The 17781-nt window shown below is 33.1% G+C and overlaps 1 protein-coding gene across 6 annotated transcripts in view; it reads right to left on the bottom strand.

Moving 5' to 3' along the window:
• LOC115877759 overlaps positions 1-17781 on the bottom strand; it is a 49851-nt gene that overhangs the window by 12027 nt on the left and 20043 nt on the right. For 4 of the 6 annotated variants that reach the window (XM_030894066.1, XM_030894063.1, XM_030894065.1 and 1 more), the window contains 12 exons: positions 16940-17158; positions 13905-14080; positions 10651-10782; positions 10504-10592; positions 10183-10341; positions 9960-10115; positions 8275-8396; positions 8112-8214; positions 7920-8051; positions 7515-7638; positions 7328-7455; positions 5065-5252 (listed from right to left, as the gene is read on the bottom strand). In XM_030894066.1, coding sequence (XP_030749926.1) covers positions 5065-5252; positions 7328-7455; positions 7515-7638; positions 7920-8051; positions 8112-8214; positions 8275-8396; positions 9960-10115; positions 10183-10341; positions 10504-10592; positions 10651-10782; positions 13905-14080; positions 16940-17158 — 1728 coding nt within the window. The remainder of the gene's footprint in view (positions 1-5064; positions 5253-7327; positions 7456-7514; positions 7639-7919; positions 8052-8111; positions 8215-8274; positions 8397-9959; positions 10116-10182; positions 10342-10503; positions 10593-10650; positions 10783-13904; positions 14081-16939; positions 17159-17781) is intronic. The other 2 variants (XM_030894068.1, XM_030894067.1) reach the window with 2 other exon arrangements.

Here is a 17781-nt window from a genome sequence, read left to right on the forward strand (position 1 = left end):
TAAAAAAAGTTTCCATCTTTCAATTTATTATAAAACCTCATACCAAAGAAAAGGAAAAAATAATATATGGATATGGTCTATTAAAGAGGTAACTATTAACATCCGAACCCCTCATACCAACAAAAAGAACAGTAACAACGCGAAAAAGTAACATATTAGAAAATGACGTACAGAAATATCTTATATGTGAGGATACTTCATCTACGTGTGATTTGGATACTATAAATTTGGAAGATTCTGTCAGCAGTGATTCTTCTGAATCAGAGTAGTTAGGATCTATGCATTTTGTTGTCCTAAAGTAAATTTATAGTATCTTAAGTTTTTTTTTAATTAAATATAACATTAATGTTTCTTTTTCATTAAAGAAAAACATTTTTATCTTATATTAGGCTGATATTGTAGGAATCATGTTCTCATGTTATTTCAATTCTTTTTTATCACAGGGATTTATTTAATACTTACACCGTTTTCATACTATAAATTATTATTTCCTTAGATGGAACACAGCTCCAACATTTTTATTATTTATAAGATTTTTTTTATAAACGTGGGACTAAGAACATCATCATTTAGTACAATGAGAGTACTCATCATTTGTGTCAAATAAACCTAGTTTGAATAAATTGCCTACTATAAAAGAGAAGTTTTGTATTTTTGTCCTCTAGAGCCATATGTTCGAAGCACTGTGCATCGTATCAACGGATAACGGACGCATGAAAATCAAGTTTAAGTTTGGCAATATACTCCCTCTTTATTCTTTTTTATTTAATGATCCCTAGCGCTAATTTGAATTCTATAGAAATTGACAGGTCCATTATATGATTGTAACGCCAAAAAAAAAAGAAAATTCCTAATTTGTATTAGGTATAATAATAATTAAAAAAAACATAATCCTGATTGTATATCGGTGCATGCAAATATCTGTGAGCCTACCGAGTGGTGGTCGTTCGAATAGTACTAGTAGTAGTAGTTGTGTCGATTTGGGGGGCGGTTGGCTGTGGCTGTGGCGGCAGAGGTAGCGGGCGGGAGGTTAGTGGGTGCCGGTCCGCTGGTTGGCAGCCGGTCCGCAGGGCACATGCACCGTGACGCGCACGCGCGCTGCAACACGCAACACGGTCACCACGACATGCCGGCAAAGCCCCGTCACATCTTGACGTACCCAGTGTCAACAAGTCTTTTCGAAAATTATAAAAAAACGCCCGTTCTTTGTTCAGAAATTACGAATATTAGGCTTTTTAATATTAGTGATTTAATTGATCACGACTTTCTGTTGCATGGCTGTTGTAGCATGCCCAATTTTTAATTATTTCTTTAAATTGACGTGGAAGTCTTATACTAAGGGCTGGCAAAGGTTAGTCTTGGGTCGAAATTTCCGTATGTAAGAAGAGTACAATGCGTTCATATTGTACTGAACAAAGAGAGAACAGTAAAAAAGTTGTCAAACGTATGAAATAAACCGAAAAACTGTGCACATTGCTAAGAGACGTGGAAAACTGTGTACAACATGCGTTCAACTTCACGATTTAATTACGTCTCGTGATACTTTATTAACGAGTCATAATTTTCCTTATAACTTGTAAATTTTTAAGTGCAAGTTAGAAACACTTGCACTTTTGGTAAAAATAAGTGGAACTGAGTTGGTGTTCGACAGTGGTCGCGCTATTAAAACTCTGAATTCAAAAATTGATATCTCGAAATCCATTAATAATAATTCATTGTAGTTTTTTTTCAAAAACTATCTTAAAATTTCTGCTATATTTTCTTCGCAGACAGTATATGAAAATCTTTATAAATAAAAAAGTTACACGATTGCTGAAAATTGCAATGCACTAAAAGTAATTTTGAATGAAAAAAAAACAAGCCTATCAAAATATTCTTATTTAAACATCTTGTAAAAGATCCGAAGTTCAAAATATAAAAAATGTTTCAATATTTAAAGTAGTTCTTGAGTTATCGCGTGTTATGTGTTAAAAAGTTGAGTCTTTAAATTATCGCGATTACTGACGTTTTCTCGTTATAAAAAAATGGACATCCTAACGATATCCTTATAATTCCATTTCAGATGCTCAGAACCATATCTAATGATTTTATCTAGTTATCTTTTCGAAAATAAAAGTCTTTTAAAAATAAGCGGTTTGCGAACGTGATTTCTGCAGTCCTAAGTTAAAGGTTCTTATTTTGGCCACCAATAAGAGATATTTTTTGTGGATGCAAATTATATTACATGGCAATAATAAATATATAAAAATAGTAAATATACATTTTTAACAATAGACAATGTAAATCAAGATGTGACAAGACAATAAATGTTATTCTGTCCCCCGCTCTATGTATTTTTATTTAAATTTAGTATTCATTTCAAGTTGCTAAATTGACTGTTTTATTTTGACACCATATTTTACTTAAAAATGCAACATTCATAATACTAAATTTAACAAAAATCAAACATTTCTGTTCTACCTCATATGCACAATGATCTAAGATCTTTAGGTCCCATAAAAAAACATCAATCAAAAAGGAAAGAAAAAACATCTCATGGTCATAAAACAAAAAGATCTACTACTCTGGCAAGACTAAACAGTATTTAGTAATTCTACAGAAAAAAAAACTTTGTAGGACCAAGAGGACGCTAGTTATTTGTAAAATGTGACAAATTTTAAATCCTATCTAAAAAAACACAGTGTGAAAAACTCTCTTCTAGCACGTCTATTTAAAAATTCTCAAAATTACTATAAAAAAACTACTGCATATGAATGCTATTTCAGAATAAAATTGAAACGAATTGAGATTAATGTATCTGGATTTTTCGAGGGATCTTTCAAATTATTTTTTGGGCAAAGAGATTGAAAACTATTAACTTGTTGAGTTTTTCTGTGAGTTTTTGTAACAAACAGATAATTTTTTTATTTTCCCTTAATACTTGTATATACTTATTTATATGACATTAAATGACACCCTCCATAATGTCGAAATAATACTTTTGTAAAAGTATTCTATTTCCAAACACCTCCTACACCAGCAGATCATCTCATCGCCCAAACTTAAATACACGTGCCAGATCCTGTTATACACTTAACGATATGTACCGGTCACAACACAAACTATTACTACTTCATAGAAAATAGAAGGGCATTAATACGAGATAACTCAATGACTAAAGAATATAAAGACCAATAACTGTTACCAACTGACCCCAACAGTGCCGTGCCAGAGGGTTAATACAAAAAAAATTAAATAAAAATTGCGATTTTAATTGTTTCACAAATATTTTTTTCAAATTATTATTCGATGGTTTTTAATTTTATTTTTTTACAAGTCTGCCTTTAATGATAAAATCTTTGAATAAGAAGACTAAGGAAGGAGCATATTAAAAATCTTAGGTACACCGCGATGGGCCTCAAATATGGCCGACTTAAATTCCAGTTTATCAGTGCCGTTCTAATTTTATTTAAAAAATGTAAAACTATGATGTAGGGTAGACGTGGGGTAGACTCAATAATTTGATATTTTATTTTACGTTGTGAATAAATGTTGGTAGTTATTAAAATTGTTATAAAAATATATAATTCTAATAAAAATAGATAAGTTATAATAAGTATTTATTAACACAAATATCCGATACGCTACTGAAGCAGGTAAGTCAAATTAACGTATCAAAATTCTTTGACATCTGATCTTTGACAAGTAGTAAATAAAAGCTAAAATGCAAGAAAATATATAATTTAGTTAATTTAAGTGAATTTCATAAATGATCGGTTTACTACACATATGTATATTATATAGTCACTTACTAGCGAAAAGTTGTTCCATTATTTCACTCAATTTTTGCCGAGATCTACCACACGCTACACAACCAACTATTTTAGAGTCTTTTTCGATAAATCGCGATAGTCACTGTTAATTTAAGTTCTGCCACAATTTCCATCTAGATTTACTACCTTTATACAACTATCAGTAGTAGAATAAATAATAAATAACATAAAATATGCTCCGTAAAGACTGACAAATCCACAAAATTTCAAATCAAATTCAAATGTGTCAAATGAATCGTCAAACAGAACTGTCAAGGATCCCTACCCTAGAGAACTTTTTTCGCCCACCATGCATGAATACATGGATAGCATTATGCTCCTTCCTTAGTCTTCTTATTCAAAGGATAAAATAGATTATTTAATTTTTTAGTTCACAAAATTAGTTTGCAAATGGAACCAGGTGAGCCAGGTAATACTTACTGTTTACTTACGAATAATTAGACGTATTTAGTTATGAATAATCTTTATTTATTTATATGTTTGGTAAAAGTTTCGCCTACACCTAATAGTGGAAGTTGCTTTTTTAGTTGGTGGTATGCCAATTATTTAAAGAAAAAAGTCTTAAAACTATTATGCTTAATATGTACCACAATAATCAATATGTATGATCTGTATACCGGGTGCGTCTCAAAAGTGGCTCACCCCTATAACTTTTTTATTATCTCAGATAAAAAACGAGATTTGGTATGTTAGTATTAACTTCCTGTTTCACCGGAAATGACTACAATTTTTTATTTTTAAATAGCATTCTAGGGATTTTTTTTCCTTATTCTATAGAGAATGACACACTGTATAGAATGACATATCATATGTCAACTTTTTACATTTTGGCTTTAAAAAATCGTATTTTAAATTTCAATCTAGAGTGCCATGACTGTGTTAAAACTGTAATTTTTAATCAAGAAGCCTTGGAAAAATAGATTTCATCGTCTAATGTTTTTCATGTCTTGTCTTAGCCAGTTAAAAGATGCCCAAATCATATTTTTAATCATTTCTCGATTTATTCAAATGGAACAAGGGTGGCTCATTAGTATAATAATTGGAAAAAGCATTTTTTACTAATAATTTGGTACAAAACACTTGGTATTTCGAGTCAAATTGTCGTTATGAACCGCATGTTACACAATTTCAAATAAACCATATGAGAACGTCTTTGTATTCTTTAGTCATTGAGATAACTATAGGGTGTGGGGTCAAAATTAAACTGGAAAAACTGAAAAAACCGTGACACTGAACACAGGGAGCGACTTACCTCCTGGGGGTATTCTGGCGGTGGCGGTAGCACTTGGGGTGGCATTGGGGTCGTTGAAAACGCTCTCTATGTCCGAGGCTAGGTCTCTGCTGACGCTCCTACGCCAGGGAACACCGAAAGCGTTGTTGGTTTGGGAGGAGTTGGAGTTCAATGGACGGCCGAAGCTCCTGCCCAGCGACGAATGTCTACTAAAAGTTACATAAAACAAAAGTTTTTTACGTTCAAAATAATGAATTAAGCATAACAAATCTACGATTATAGGAAATAAGAATATTGTGAATGGGGTAGAATACAGTAATGGTCCTAGATCATATTATATAATTTCGTAGATAATGTTATACAGGGTGTTCCTTAATGAGCCTATTTTAAAAGTCAACATTTTGATAGTCTTATCAGCGTTTTTTTATCTTTTAATTGCTTTTTCAAAATGCCTTTATTATCTGAAATAGTTGAAGTTGTTGGCATTTTGAAAAAGAAATCAAAAGATAAAAAACGCTGATAAGACTATCAAAATGTTGATCTAATAACAATTTGACGTTTATACTATTACGTCAAAAGCAACTTTTTTCCAAAGCCTACAATGACTTCACTGAATCATCGTTTCTAGTTCACTGTTATTAATATCTTAATTATTAGATATTAATACCCCTGGTATTATGGTATTCCGGTATTTCGTCGATTTTAAAATAAACTAACTGTTTCTATCTTATTTTTTGTTAGAACGGGCATAATTAAGAGGGCTACTGATACAGTGTTGTAAAACTAAGGTAATTAAGGGCTTATTTTTTGGTATTTATTTTAATTTTGCTAATATCTCCGGTTTGAAAGAAGATATCAAGATGCGGTTTTCGCTGACTTTTTAAGTTTTTACTACTCTTTACTATCAGCTAAAATTACATATACTATTGCATTTAATTTTTTTGAAAAAGCGCGCAATGTTTGTTAAATTGTAAGACAACGCCCTCTAGCGTCTACGTTCAAAAGCTTATTATTATTGTTTATATGGTACAATATAGAGTAAGAAACGCTCTTTTAAACGAGCCCTCGCTTGTTGGATTCCGATCACCCAGTCCAGAGTTACTAATATTTAAATAAAAACAGATCTAACCTTCCCCCACCACTTTATTTTGGTAGATAGGGGAAAATGGCTTTAACAAAAAATATTCAAAATTTACTGAAGATTATGAAGCTATTACTTATAGTACACCTTATCTAGGCAAAATTGTGTAAAAACTCCATTTTCTTATTTATTGTTGCAGTTGCGCCCCCTAGCGGTCGTTCTAAAAACTTGAAAATAATTTCCAGCAATTTCCCATAGCCTCTTTAGTTATAAATATTTTTTTCCGCAGCCCCTACGGCTAATACTTTCCGAGATACAGCCGAGAGCTATTCTTAGTGGGACACCCTGTACAGAGATAAATTGTGTTAACTTATTTTGATTCTAAAAATACGTAGTAGCACAGGTAGAGTCGTTTGTCTATACCTACTATATCCACGGAATATAGGAACACCAAAAACCCTATATATTTTGCATAAAAAAATTGCCTGATCATAATCCAGAGAAAGTAAGTGATAATATAATCCATATTTTCCAATTCCAAAAAGGTATCTAAACATAGTCGTGCTAGAGATGTATAAAAAAGTATGTAAGAAGATGTAAAAAACAGTCATTATAAAAATGTAATGACGTAGAAGTATCTACGAAAGTATATAATAAAATCCATGCTTTCAGCAGACAAAATTAATCTTTTTTATTGTAAACAGAACATTAAAAAATATAAGACATATTTATAAAAAGTATTTCTTGAATACTCTGTACATTTTTTCGGACAAAAAGGACGAGTACTCGATTATCGAAATTCATCGGTTTTTCCCGTTACTAATAAAAATACAGTTTCCAGTATCCAAGAAATTGATAAACACTGAACAGAACAAGAACTACTTAAGAAACCTACCAAACAATTCTATTTCTCTAAGTACGACTCACTTACGTCACTTTTTCTACCTTTCTTCTATAAACGATTTGGCATTGTGTGCTTGCAAAAAGTATTTTTTTGTTTATTTTATCTATTAATTAAAAATATAAATACCAATATCTTTAACTCGGAAAGAAAACAAATATTGTTTAATTTAATCAGAAATCAAACTAAACTAAATAGTATTAAAAACAAAAATTTTCCTTAAAGTAGTTCAAATGTACCATGTAACATTTATCCAAAAAATATATGTTAAAAAATCAGTTATCATCATTATTCGTTCTTACCCAGCTAAGGGATGTTCCATCCTGTTCCAGAAGTTAGTTCCGTGATCGAAATGACCCAAAAGCCTGGAACTGGGAAATCCTGGCCTAACGTTATCGTCAACGTTAAGTCTTTGAGTTAAATCCCGAACCTATATATAATTATGATAAAATTAAAAAATATACCCGTAACAACTTTTGATACACATACTCTAGACAGTAGCGTAGAGAACAGATTTTCCGCAGTCAGCGTTTCGAATCCCTCGTCATCATCCTCTTCACCCGAGCTTAATGAATCGTTGTGCTCTAGAGTGGCCCTCTTAGGTCTCGTTGTCCTATAATAAATTCATTTTGAAAATCACTAGAATTTAGCTAAATAGCTAATAGACATCGTCTCACAACAAAAGAAATTACAGAAGTGTTTATTCACTCTTTTTTTCTTTATTATTCAAGTAAAATGTCTAATTAACAAAGGATTATGTTAAATATGTTTAACAGAAAAAGCATTACTTTTATTGTTCTGCCCTGAAATGACGGCACTTCGTTATTTTATGTTGGCTACAAAACTTTCCCCCCGAAAAAACGTATCTACGTGTTTTATGGTCTACGGTCTTACCTTAATCTATGCATATGATGGAAATTATCCTTCCTAGAATCCTCGGTATCGCTGTCTTTGCCAAACGAACTATGCCTGTGTAGGGTGGCAAAAGGAGATTCGTCTTCAGAGTCTCTGTCATTTAATAATGAACTATAAAAAGCAAAATAATATAATTAAAAAAAGTTAGCTTATTTTTTATGGTTTTATTACCTTAGTCTTCTAGGTCCCCATCTTTTACTTCTATTTGTCAGCGTGCTAGCGTTACTGGTAGATTCGTTCGGCTCTAAGCTGCTAGCTCTGGGTGTTACATAACCTGTATAAAAATAGCGAATAAAGAAATTAACTTGAAATTAATTAATATAGAAATATATACCTCCTCCTTCTACTGCAATGGGTATAATATATTCCCTTGGAGATTTCTTGATGGGATCGCCTGTAGAGGTCGTCGTTTCCGAATCAGATTCTTGAGTGGATTGTCTTGACAGACTATTTGACCTACAGAATTTCAAAAATGTATTTAGTTAGACAGTGTTAGAAATTTTTTTTTCTTCATTTCCATTCTTTTTTTTCTTCAAAAGCTGCAAATTTGAAAACTAAAGTATCTAATAATATTTCAGTGTTCAAATTTTTTATTTGAGTATTTGAGTTGCTCTAAACAGCTCAAACAACACAAAAACCCAATGTATATGACAATAAAAATATTGTTATCCAATTTTATATAATAAATAATATTTTTTTTTTATATTCTTTTCTTTGACCTCTCAATATATATTTTATTTAATTTTTCTGATCAGAATGAAAATGATAAAATTGTAATAAGTAAACAATCTACGTTCAAGTAATAAATTTTGATAAAGACCCTACCAGGTCGAAACGTCAATGAAATTTTTAATATAAAAAACCGCTTTTCTCATTTTTACCTGACCTAAAGCCAAGAAAAAATTAAATAAAATAATAAATAATAATATTATATAAGGATTCTTGCCACTTAACTGCTGATATAGAAATTTAATTCTACGCTGTTTTTGTCATAATGTGGATCAAACTGCTCTCAGTACCGGTTTCGGAGCCCTACTCCATCATCAGGTGAGCTTGGGCAGATCCACAAAATGACAACCACAGCGCAGAGATAGTTAATTCCGACTTGTCGGAAAGTGTCGGTTAGATATTAAAGATAGTTGCGCCTCGGTGGTACGAAAGTACTACCATTGCACGCAGGCCGCTATCTCCCGTTCGGGACTTAATATCTAACCCACACTTTCCGACAAGTCGGAATTAACTATCTATGCGCTGTGGTTGTCATTTTGTGGATCTGCCCAAGCTCACCTGATGGAGTAGGGCTCCGAAACCGGTAGTGAGAGCAGATTGATCCACATTATGACAAACACAGTGTAGAATTAAATTTCTATATCAGCAGTTAAGTGGCAAGAATCCTTATATAATTTTATTATATACCTATACTGCAAGAAATTTGTTTTCTATTTTATAAATAATAATTATTGTTCATTTAAATTGAAGAAAAAAAAATTGGTTTTATGCAAAAGACTGAAATTACAGTGACATTGTGAATCTGTGAATCTTAGAAAAAGGTATCAAAAATTGTTACTTATACAGCATGCGATTGATTTCAGACAAGAGAACTGAAATACCATACGATCGAAAAAAAAACGGTGTCAAAGACGGCTGGGAAATGACAATCGATGATAATTTTGGCGAGGTCGAGCCTTAGGTCGTTATGGTCCATACTCTTCTTTATTTGTTAATGGAGATTACTGCCAGAGAATAACCTCTAGAGACTGACCTCGCCAAAACGATCATCGATTGTCATTCCACAGCCGTCTTTGACGCCGTTTTTTTTTCGATCATACGGTACAATGAAATAAGTTTTCGCGTAATCAATTAAGACAGATATCTGGTTAATAGTAAAATCTACTAAACTAAAAAGTTTAATTTATACAAGCCCGTTGTAATAAGATTTAGACTTGTTTGGTAAAATTACTAGATATATTTAGATTACCATTTAACATTTATACTTTGTGTGTTCCTGTTATATTTTACCTTTGAGAAATATTTGATCTTTGAGCCTGGAAAGGTCTGGATATCGGAGGTTTTGCAGGAGGAGACTGTACCGATTCCTTATTTTCTTCCTTCTTTTCAAACGCGATTGGTATAATTCGTTCCTTGGAAGATCTGATATCTTGATTTTCGTTCGCTCTGAAAAAATACATGTTTTATTCAAAAATCATATAAAATAGACATGATTTGAGGGAGAAATGTATACCTAAAATCGATAGTAGGCGTGGGAGATCCTACAGGAACGACAACTTCACTTCTTACTTGAGGTGGGGCTTCGACGTTATGAGAAGATTCAGTACGGAATTCCATTTGAGCGGGTTTGGGAGATGGATAGTTTAGTTGAATTTGAGCTTTTGTTGTTTTTCTATAAAAGAAAAAACAGAATTTTATGAGTACCTATAGACTACTGTCGAATTGAAACAAACACCTTTAATTTCATGTAAAAAATCTATTAAAATAGCATATAATTTGTAATTTTGATTCAGAGGACTAAGAATTCAAATAAAAAATGTTAAAAAATACAAACCTTCTAGGTAAGGTAGCGCTTTTTAGTGTAATCTCTGCATTGCTGACTTGTGGCTCGTCTATACTGGGTGGAGTAGGTTCTTCTTTCACCTTAAACAAAATAAATAAAAATAAATTGAAAAGAAATATTTTAAAACTCTCTATATACCTGTTTAGCTTCAGTGGTAACTAATTTATTTTCATAACACGGTCTGATAAATGGCTTCGGACTGACGTTTTGAATGGGTGGACTTAGAGGAGCTACAGTTCCGATATTTCCAGACGCCGATCTACCACTGGCCTAAGAACAAACAAATATTTAGCTATTTGTCGTTATAGAATATGTCCATGAGCATTAAAATAAGTAGAATAACGATTGAGGTGATTTTAGTGTTAGAGCACAGAATAACCTTAGCTATACAAAAGCGACAGTATTTTGCGACAGTAGTTTTGTAGTAGGTGTCCTGAATTTTTTGACCTTCATGCATAGATAAAGGAAATAAATTCAGATTGGAAAGCCCGTCAAAATATATAAAGTCAGAATCTTCAAAAATTACAAAATCTTTCAAAATTTAAACCGCCCTAATTGAAAAAAGTGCTTAAAGCGTCCATTCTCAAAGTAATTATTGCTATCTTGTGAGTTTAATTTAAAGTTTACTTACTCAAATCCGTGATAATTGTGAAAAAGTGGCATTAAAAACTAAAAAACTGTGTTGTGAACTGTGAACTGCAAAAACCATCGTGAATCGTGGCATAACATCGGTTTCCAATGTTCATAGGTATTTTACATATGTCCTTATATAAAATAAAGTTTTTTGTATGCAACACACTGTATTTTATTTATAAAATTAAAAGAAAATAATAATAAATTTGAATAAATAATATTTGGCGACATAATTCCGGAAAAAGCCGAATTGACCCGAAATCCTCAGAAGGTTTGGGTCGCGACCGTTGCAAGAATAGCGCCAAATAGTGTTAACATTGTCCTTATGGGCACTTTCCCATCTAAACTTGTTTCATTTACTAATGCCTTCATGTCGCGTATTTTGGCAATTAAACTCGCATAATGAAAGATAAAAAAGTGCCTGATAATATTGTGAAATACGAGACATACTAACACCAGGAGGCACTAGACAAGAAGATCTTGTTGAATAATAATGGGCCTTAGCCTTTTAAAGAAATAAAAAAAATATTTTGTATACTTTGTAGTTAAAAATGCTTGGAAGACGTCGATGTCTCCATACCTTGCTCCATACCTTCTGGGAAGAGGAGAATTATGAAGTTGGGCGTTTAGATGTAAAAAATCATATATTCTCCTGGAGAATGTCTACGGAGAATTTCTCCATAAGAACTTATAGTTTATTTTGTGTTCAATGTTACTTTGTATTTCGTAGAAAATACACTTTTGTTGAAAAAAAATTGTCTCTTTTTCTGATGTTGTTTAACTTATACAAATATAATATCACTTCATACTTCCATGATAAGAATTTGGCTTGATTTTTGTTTAAAGTCTAAATTGTTTATGTTTTACTATATTTTTGTAGGTAGTTTTTAACGTAGTTTTTGAAGGTAGTTTTTAAAATTTTAAAACGTAGTTAATAACAAAAAACTACGCGTAGTTTTTGGCGTAGTTTTTTGCTTCATAAACTACTTAACAACCCTGCCTAAGAACCATAATGGGGAAGACCAGAGAGAAACTAATAACTAAAGTGAGAGGGCTTGTGGAATAGGGCATTTCGTAGATAAGTTTATTTTGTCACCGCGCTTCCCAGACGCGCATAGCGTTTAGGCGGTCAAAAAAGGAAGTTTTCAACTTTGCAAGTTAAACATTTGACAGGATTAATTAGATTGTCAGTAGCTTTTTCTATTTCTTAGCTCTAGAAGGAGATATCTAAAATCTGTTGATAATCGGAGTAATAAATTGTTTTTGACTGAATGTGCCTGTTCTTTTAGCTTGTCAGAAGAGAAGATTATTGTCATTATTGATTATTTCAGGTTCCACGTTATTCGGCGTTTTTGTAATTTTTGTTTTGTGGTTGAGATCCAGACAAAACGTTTCCTTTAAAGGTTTTTTAAGGTAATTATTTTAATATACCTAATAGTAATAGTAAGTGCACATAATAATCGTACATTGCTAATTTACATAAGCTTAACCTGTAGGATAAATCCGATTGTAAAAGTAAAACATCACATTCTTTTCTGATACCTATGGAACGACTAGCTATTATAGCTGGTATTATTACCAGTAATACAAATTATTTTCTTCAACTGATAGGTTCTTGTTATAGAATAAAGACTATCGAAAACATTGAATACCTACGGGATACCTACTGATACTCTGTGCGAGCTCCCAACCGTGCTTCCCTGTTCACTCCCAACCAAGTTAGATAAAAAAGATATTGAAGATTGCAGCCTTGAGTTGGAGTATGGCAAGGAGTACGGAGTTAAATAAATTATTATGTTCCTACACAGTATTTTATTTATAGGTTTTAATGCTTTAAAGTCTAATAATAAATTTTCGTTGTCAAGAAAATAATCTAAAAAAACTACGAAGATTTCTTATTATAAACTTGAAAAATTAAGATTCGGTTCAAATATACAAATTTTAAATTTTTGCCGCCAGTATATAGACATGAATGCAACCTACTATATCGATAATGCGCTCATAGTTTGGGTTAGACGCCAAAGGCCGCGCCACTAACACAGTCTTCAAAAATTAACGTTGATCGGTCTCTTCCACTTTAATTATTATTAGTGTTCTCTCTGGGGAAGACTAGAAGAGACAGAATTAGAAACACAAATATCAGACAACAATGTGGAATACAGGACGTAGTAAAATGGGGTAGACAAAGAAAAAGACAACGGTTCGCACACGTAAAACGCCTGAAAGAAAACGGGCTACCACGCATAAATCTCGAAGAAAAACCCGTGGGTAAGAGACAGTCGGAAAGACTTCCAAAAAGATGGAAAGACAGTTGGCAGTCCATCAACTCCTACAGAGACAAACTTAAAACTAACAGATCGACTAGATCTCAAATAAGTAGAAGAAAAAGAATAAGAAATTCGCTTGCACGTTGAAAAATATAGAATTTTATGAAAAAAGTTTTCAAATACACTGAGAAAAATTATTTGGTTTATTGAGGTTTTAATTTAAAATCCGTCTTTAATCATAATTACATATAGCATAAAAATATGACAAATTCACTTAAAATTTGGTAGCCGAAAAAAAAATCGCCCATATGGTTTCAGTATGGTTAAGTAAGTAATTCTGTGATTTTAGTAAAATATCACTGTTATAAATTTTCAATTCGCTGTCGTTATTCTACTTATGTTGTAATGCCGATGAACCCTGACGATGATAAATGAAAAACGACACATTATTAATAACGAGACACAAGAAAAAAGAGAGAAAAAGTTATTTACTCCAAATGGTACTGGGGGTTTCCGCATCATACACGGTCTAGATTTACTCTTTCTAGTACCCTCCTTATCTAACGCGCTCGATATGATACTAACTGCATTTTTCACCTTCTCTTTTCTGTCGTCGTGTTCAGTCTTCGCGTCTTGCTTGCTGGCTTCGGGCTCCGCCTTGGTAGGTTCTGAAAATAAAGTACTATTAGACCTAATAATAATAAAGTCAGTAATAGTCTGAGAGCAAAACCATGCAAGAGTTTTCTGAAGGCTAATATTTTGAAAATCGATTGCATTTTAGTGTTAAAATGCAAAGGTACAGTCAGCAGTTCCAGTTCCGGGACACCTGACGCTGAAAACGCGCAAAGGTGTAAAACAGCCGCTACACTATCCCCGAAAGGTTTTTACGAAATATTTTTTGGTGAAACATTTCACAAACCATTTCTGGAAATAGTACGATAAATATAAGCCCGTGTTTAGTAGATATAAGAAAATATAAGTCCGTGTTAACCCAGATTAACAATAAAAAATTGGTCAAGTGCGAGTCCGACTCGCGCACGAAGGGTTCCGTACCATTTATTATATATACATTAGGCACTATATTATTATAAACTTTTTTTCCGATTTAGCTGAAATTTTGAATGCGCGTATAAGTAATTAAAAAAAAATGAAGAAACACATTACTAAAAATTGTATTAATCAATAATAAATATGTAAAAAGTAAAAATAAATATGTAAAAATTAAAAAAACGATTAAAAAAAGTCGCCTTGACTAGGATTCGAACCTGCCTTACTACGGCTCCACCGTAACGCTTTAACCCACACGGCCACCGAGGATTTGAGGGATTCTATGTAAAATTCTTACTTAAAAGATAATGTTTAGTGAAAGTACTTTTTTATTTATAAACATTTCTTTAATTCTGTTTTTAGTATTTGTTCTTATAGCGGCAACATAGATACATTATCAGTAAAAATTTCAACTGTCTAGCTATAATGGTTCTAAGATGGACCTTTGTGACAGACGGACGGACGGACGGACAGCGAAGTCTTAAGCCGGAGTCTCATGCATCCGAAATCCGATGACACGACGATCCGACGGTGCTCTTATGGGTCGAAATATTTTGACAACAATTTTTATCCGATAATTTTAACTAATCATCCGACGTCGTATAAAGTTAAATTTTGTTTAACTTTTGTACGATATCGTGTGTTTTTTAACCACACTTTTTTTGAAAACATTTGTTTTTAAAAACAAGTTTAGTGGGAAGTGGGCAATTTCGGGATATTTGGCGAGGAAGTTATTTTTATAAGTGTTTCTCTAATAAAACATGACATGAATCTCTATTCAGCGCAGCAGAAAAATGTTAAAACTGTCAAATTTCGGAACGAACTTTCGGATGTATGTGACAGGCTTTTTTTATTTCACACGATAACTTCAAATTTCGGATGTCGTACCATCGGATTTCGGATGCATGAGACTCCGGCTTTAAGGTGTACGCGCACTGAATCGGTACCAGTCCGGCGAGAAACGGCGAAGGCGGTGACTCGACTATCGTAGATAGGTAGAGGTAGGAATCTGGCCTCTACAGGCCGAAATGTTTTAGTGGACGCCGGCGCCGTCTATATGTACGATGGTCGCAGTCGCTTTTGCTGGTCGGTCCGATCCATATACATATCAAATATATACTGATTATCGCCTATCTCTGCAATGTGTTGGAGTTGAAGCCGAGTTAGAGACAACTAGATAACCGGTTCATGTATATTTCACATAAGTTCATCTGTTAGCGAGACACTGGCGCAACAGCGCAACTCCAAAATTCCGAATATCGATTAGCCCTTGCTCTGAGGATTAGCCAATTGTCGAACGGGAACGCAAACGAAAGCCGTACGAAGTTGGACGGAGCCGTACGAATGAACAGCTGGTGCTAGCGTCTAGTCTCTTATTGGTCTAGTGATCCAATCGATAATTCAAAATCCAGTCTTGCGCACTACGATTGTGCTCCGCTAACTGAGCGACTTATGCAAATTCCTTCAGAAGATTTATATACCCATTTCACCGGCTCGGCTTCACAGAATGCAGTTTGGAGTCAATATAGTTAGTTAGTATATATATGGTCCGATCCGATGCAGTGCGCGCCTTCCTTTAAGGTGTACGCCCACTGAATCGGTACCAGTCCGGCGAGAAACGGCGAAGGCGGTGACTCGACTATCGTAGATAGGTAGAGGTAGGAATCTGGCCTCTACAGGCCGAAATGTTTTAGTGGACGCCGGCGCCGTCTATATGTACGATGGTCGCAGTCGCTTTTGCTGGTCGGTCCGATCCGATGCAGTGCGCGCGGAGCCTTAGTAATAGGGTTCCCGTTTTTACCCTTTGGGTACGGAACCCTAAAAACAAACAACCAATCACGGCGCGTGTCGATCAATTTTAGGAAACATGGGAATTAATTTTTATAACACGGGCTTATATTTATCGTACTATTTTGTGAAATAGCACGAGGCAATCAAGGTCAAACGTTGTGATAGCTTCAGAAAAATAAGTAAACATGGAAAAACTGATATGAAAACAGTTACCGATGGTAAATTAAATTGGCCATTCCTGGAAGGTTACACAATAATACTTAGTTTTAATCATTGTCTAATATTATTAATTACAATATAGTAAAATTTATCGGCTTATAACCCACGGTATTGCGCCTCATGAACAAAATATACACAAAATTATTACAGACTCGTATAGTTACTTATTATTTCTGGTTATGGTAAAGTAACATTTATACTGTGGTCTGTAGCAAAGTTTAGTTTACGAATTTGGTTTTGTTTTTCTAGTTTTAATTGTCTAAATCCCTGCATAATAAATGCTAGTTGAATGGATTTATATGAAACCATGCTGGGTGCTAATAAAAGTATCGTTTTGTGTAGTTTTTAGTAGATTTATAAATTAGTGAAGTGTAATATCGTGTGTTTAAACACAAGGACCAACGGAATTTTAAATACCAACAGACCTGGAATAAACCTTAAATATTTTGAGAAATGAATCAATTTCTAACCTGGCGTTTCAGGTTTTCCACCAATTTTGCTCTTCACTTCGGCTTTCTTTGCCTCCTGCCCTTTAGTGGCTTCTTTTTCTACCGCTTGTTCTTCTTCAGACTTCTGTTTGTCAATCAGCGTCTTCTTGGGAGCTGCAGAAGTCTTAACTTTAGGCGGAACTATAGAAGTAAGGCTGGCCTTACGTTCGAATTCCTTCTTGAAACCATCCACTGAAACACCTAAAACACGTATGGAGGAATATGTATTTCAATTAGATGAAAAACCAATGTTTTAAAAATGGATAATAAATACCTATATATTTATTTATTTATTAACTAGTGGAATTTATATTTAAATAATTAAAAATGAAGGGTCCATGAGGAAAACATGATAAGCGCCATTTTACTAATTTTACAGGAGAGCCCATGACGGCTGTTGGTCTTTTCAGGTTCTTTTTCCGTGTATTCCAGATTTTTACTAGACATATATTAAAATTATTTTTAATTAATTACTAGACATATACTAAAATTAAGAAATTAGCAGTTATCAAGTATTTCCCCTGGACCCTTCAAATTATATTGTTATTAAAACTTCAGAATTCAGAACTACCAAATAAATGAATGTACAATTATTATTATTTAGAAGCTTACAACAATTATGCTCTTTTTTTAAATTTTACAGTTTCCAAAATACCCATGTTAAGATTTATTGTTAAAAATGCATAATGAAAAACCAAGATAGACCAATCAATATATTTGGTTTTTTTCTTAAGAATATCAAACCAGCAAAATAAAACACTAATATCCACAATACACCAAATCTGTTTACGTTAAAACTGGACTCGCGTTTCGCTAACACGTTA

Source organism: Sitophilus oryzae, unplaced genomic scaffold (assembly GCF_002938485.1).
Source record: "Sitophilus oryzae breed Bouriz unplaced genomic scaffold, Soryzae_2.0 scaffold_1498_pilon_pilon, whole genome shotgun sequence".
Classification (NCBI taxonomy): domain Eukaryota; kingdom Metazoa; phylum Arthropoda; class Insecta; order Coleoptera; family Curculionidae; genus Sitophilus; species Sitophilus oryzae.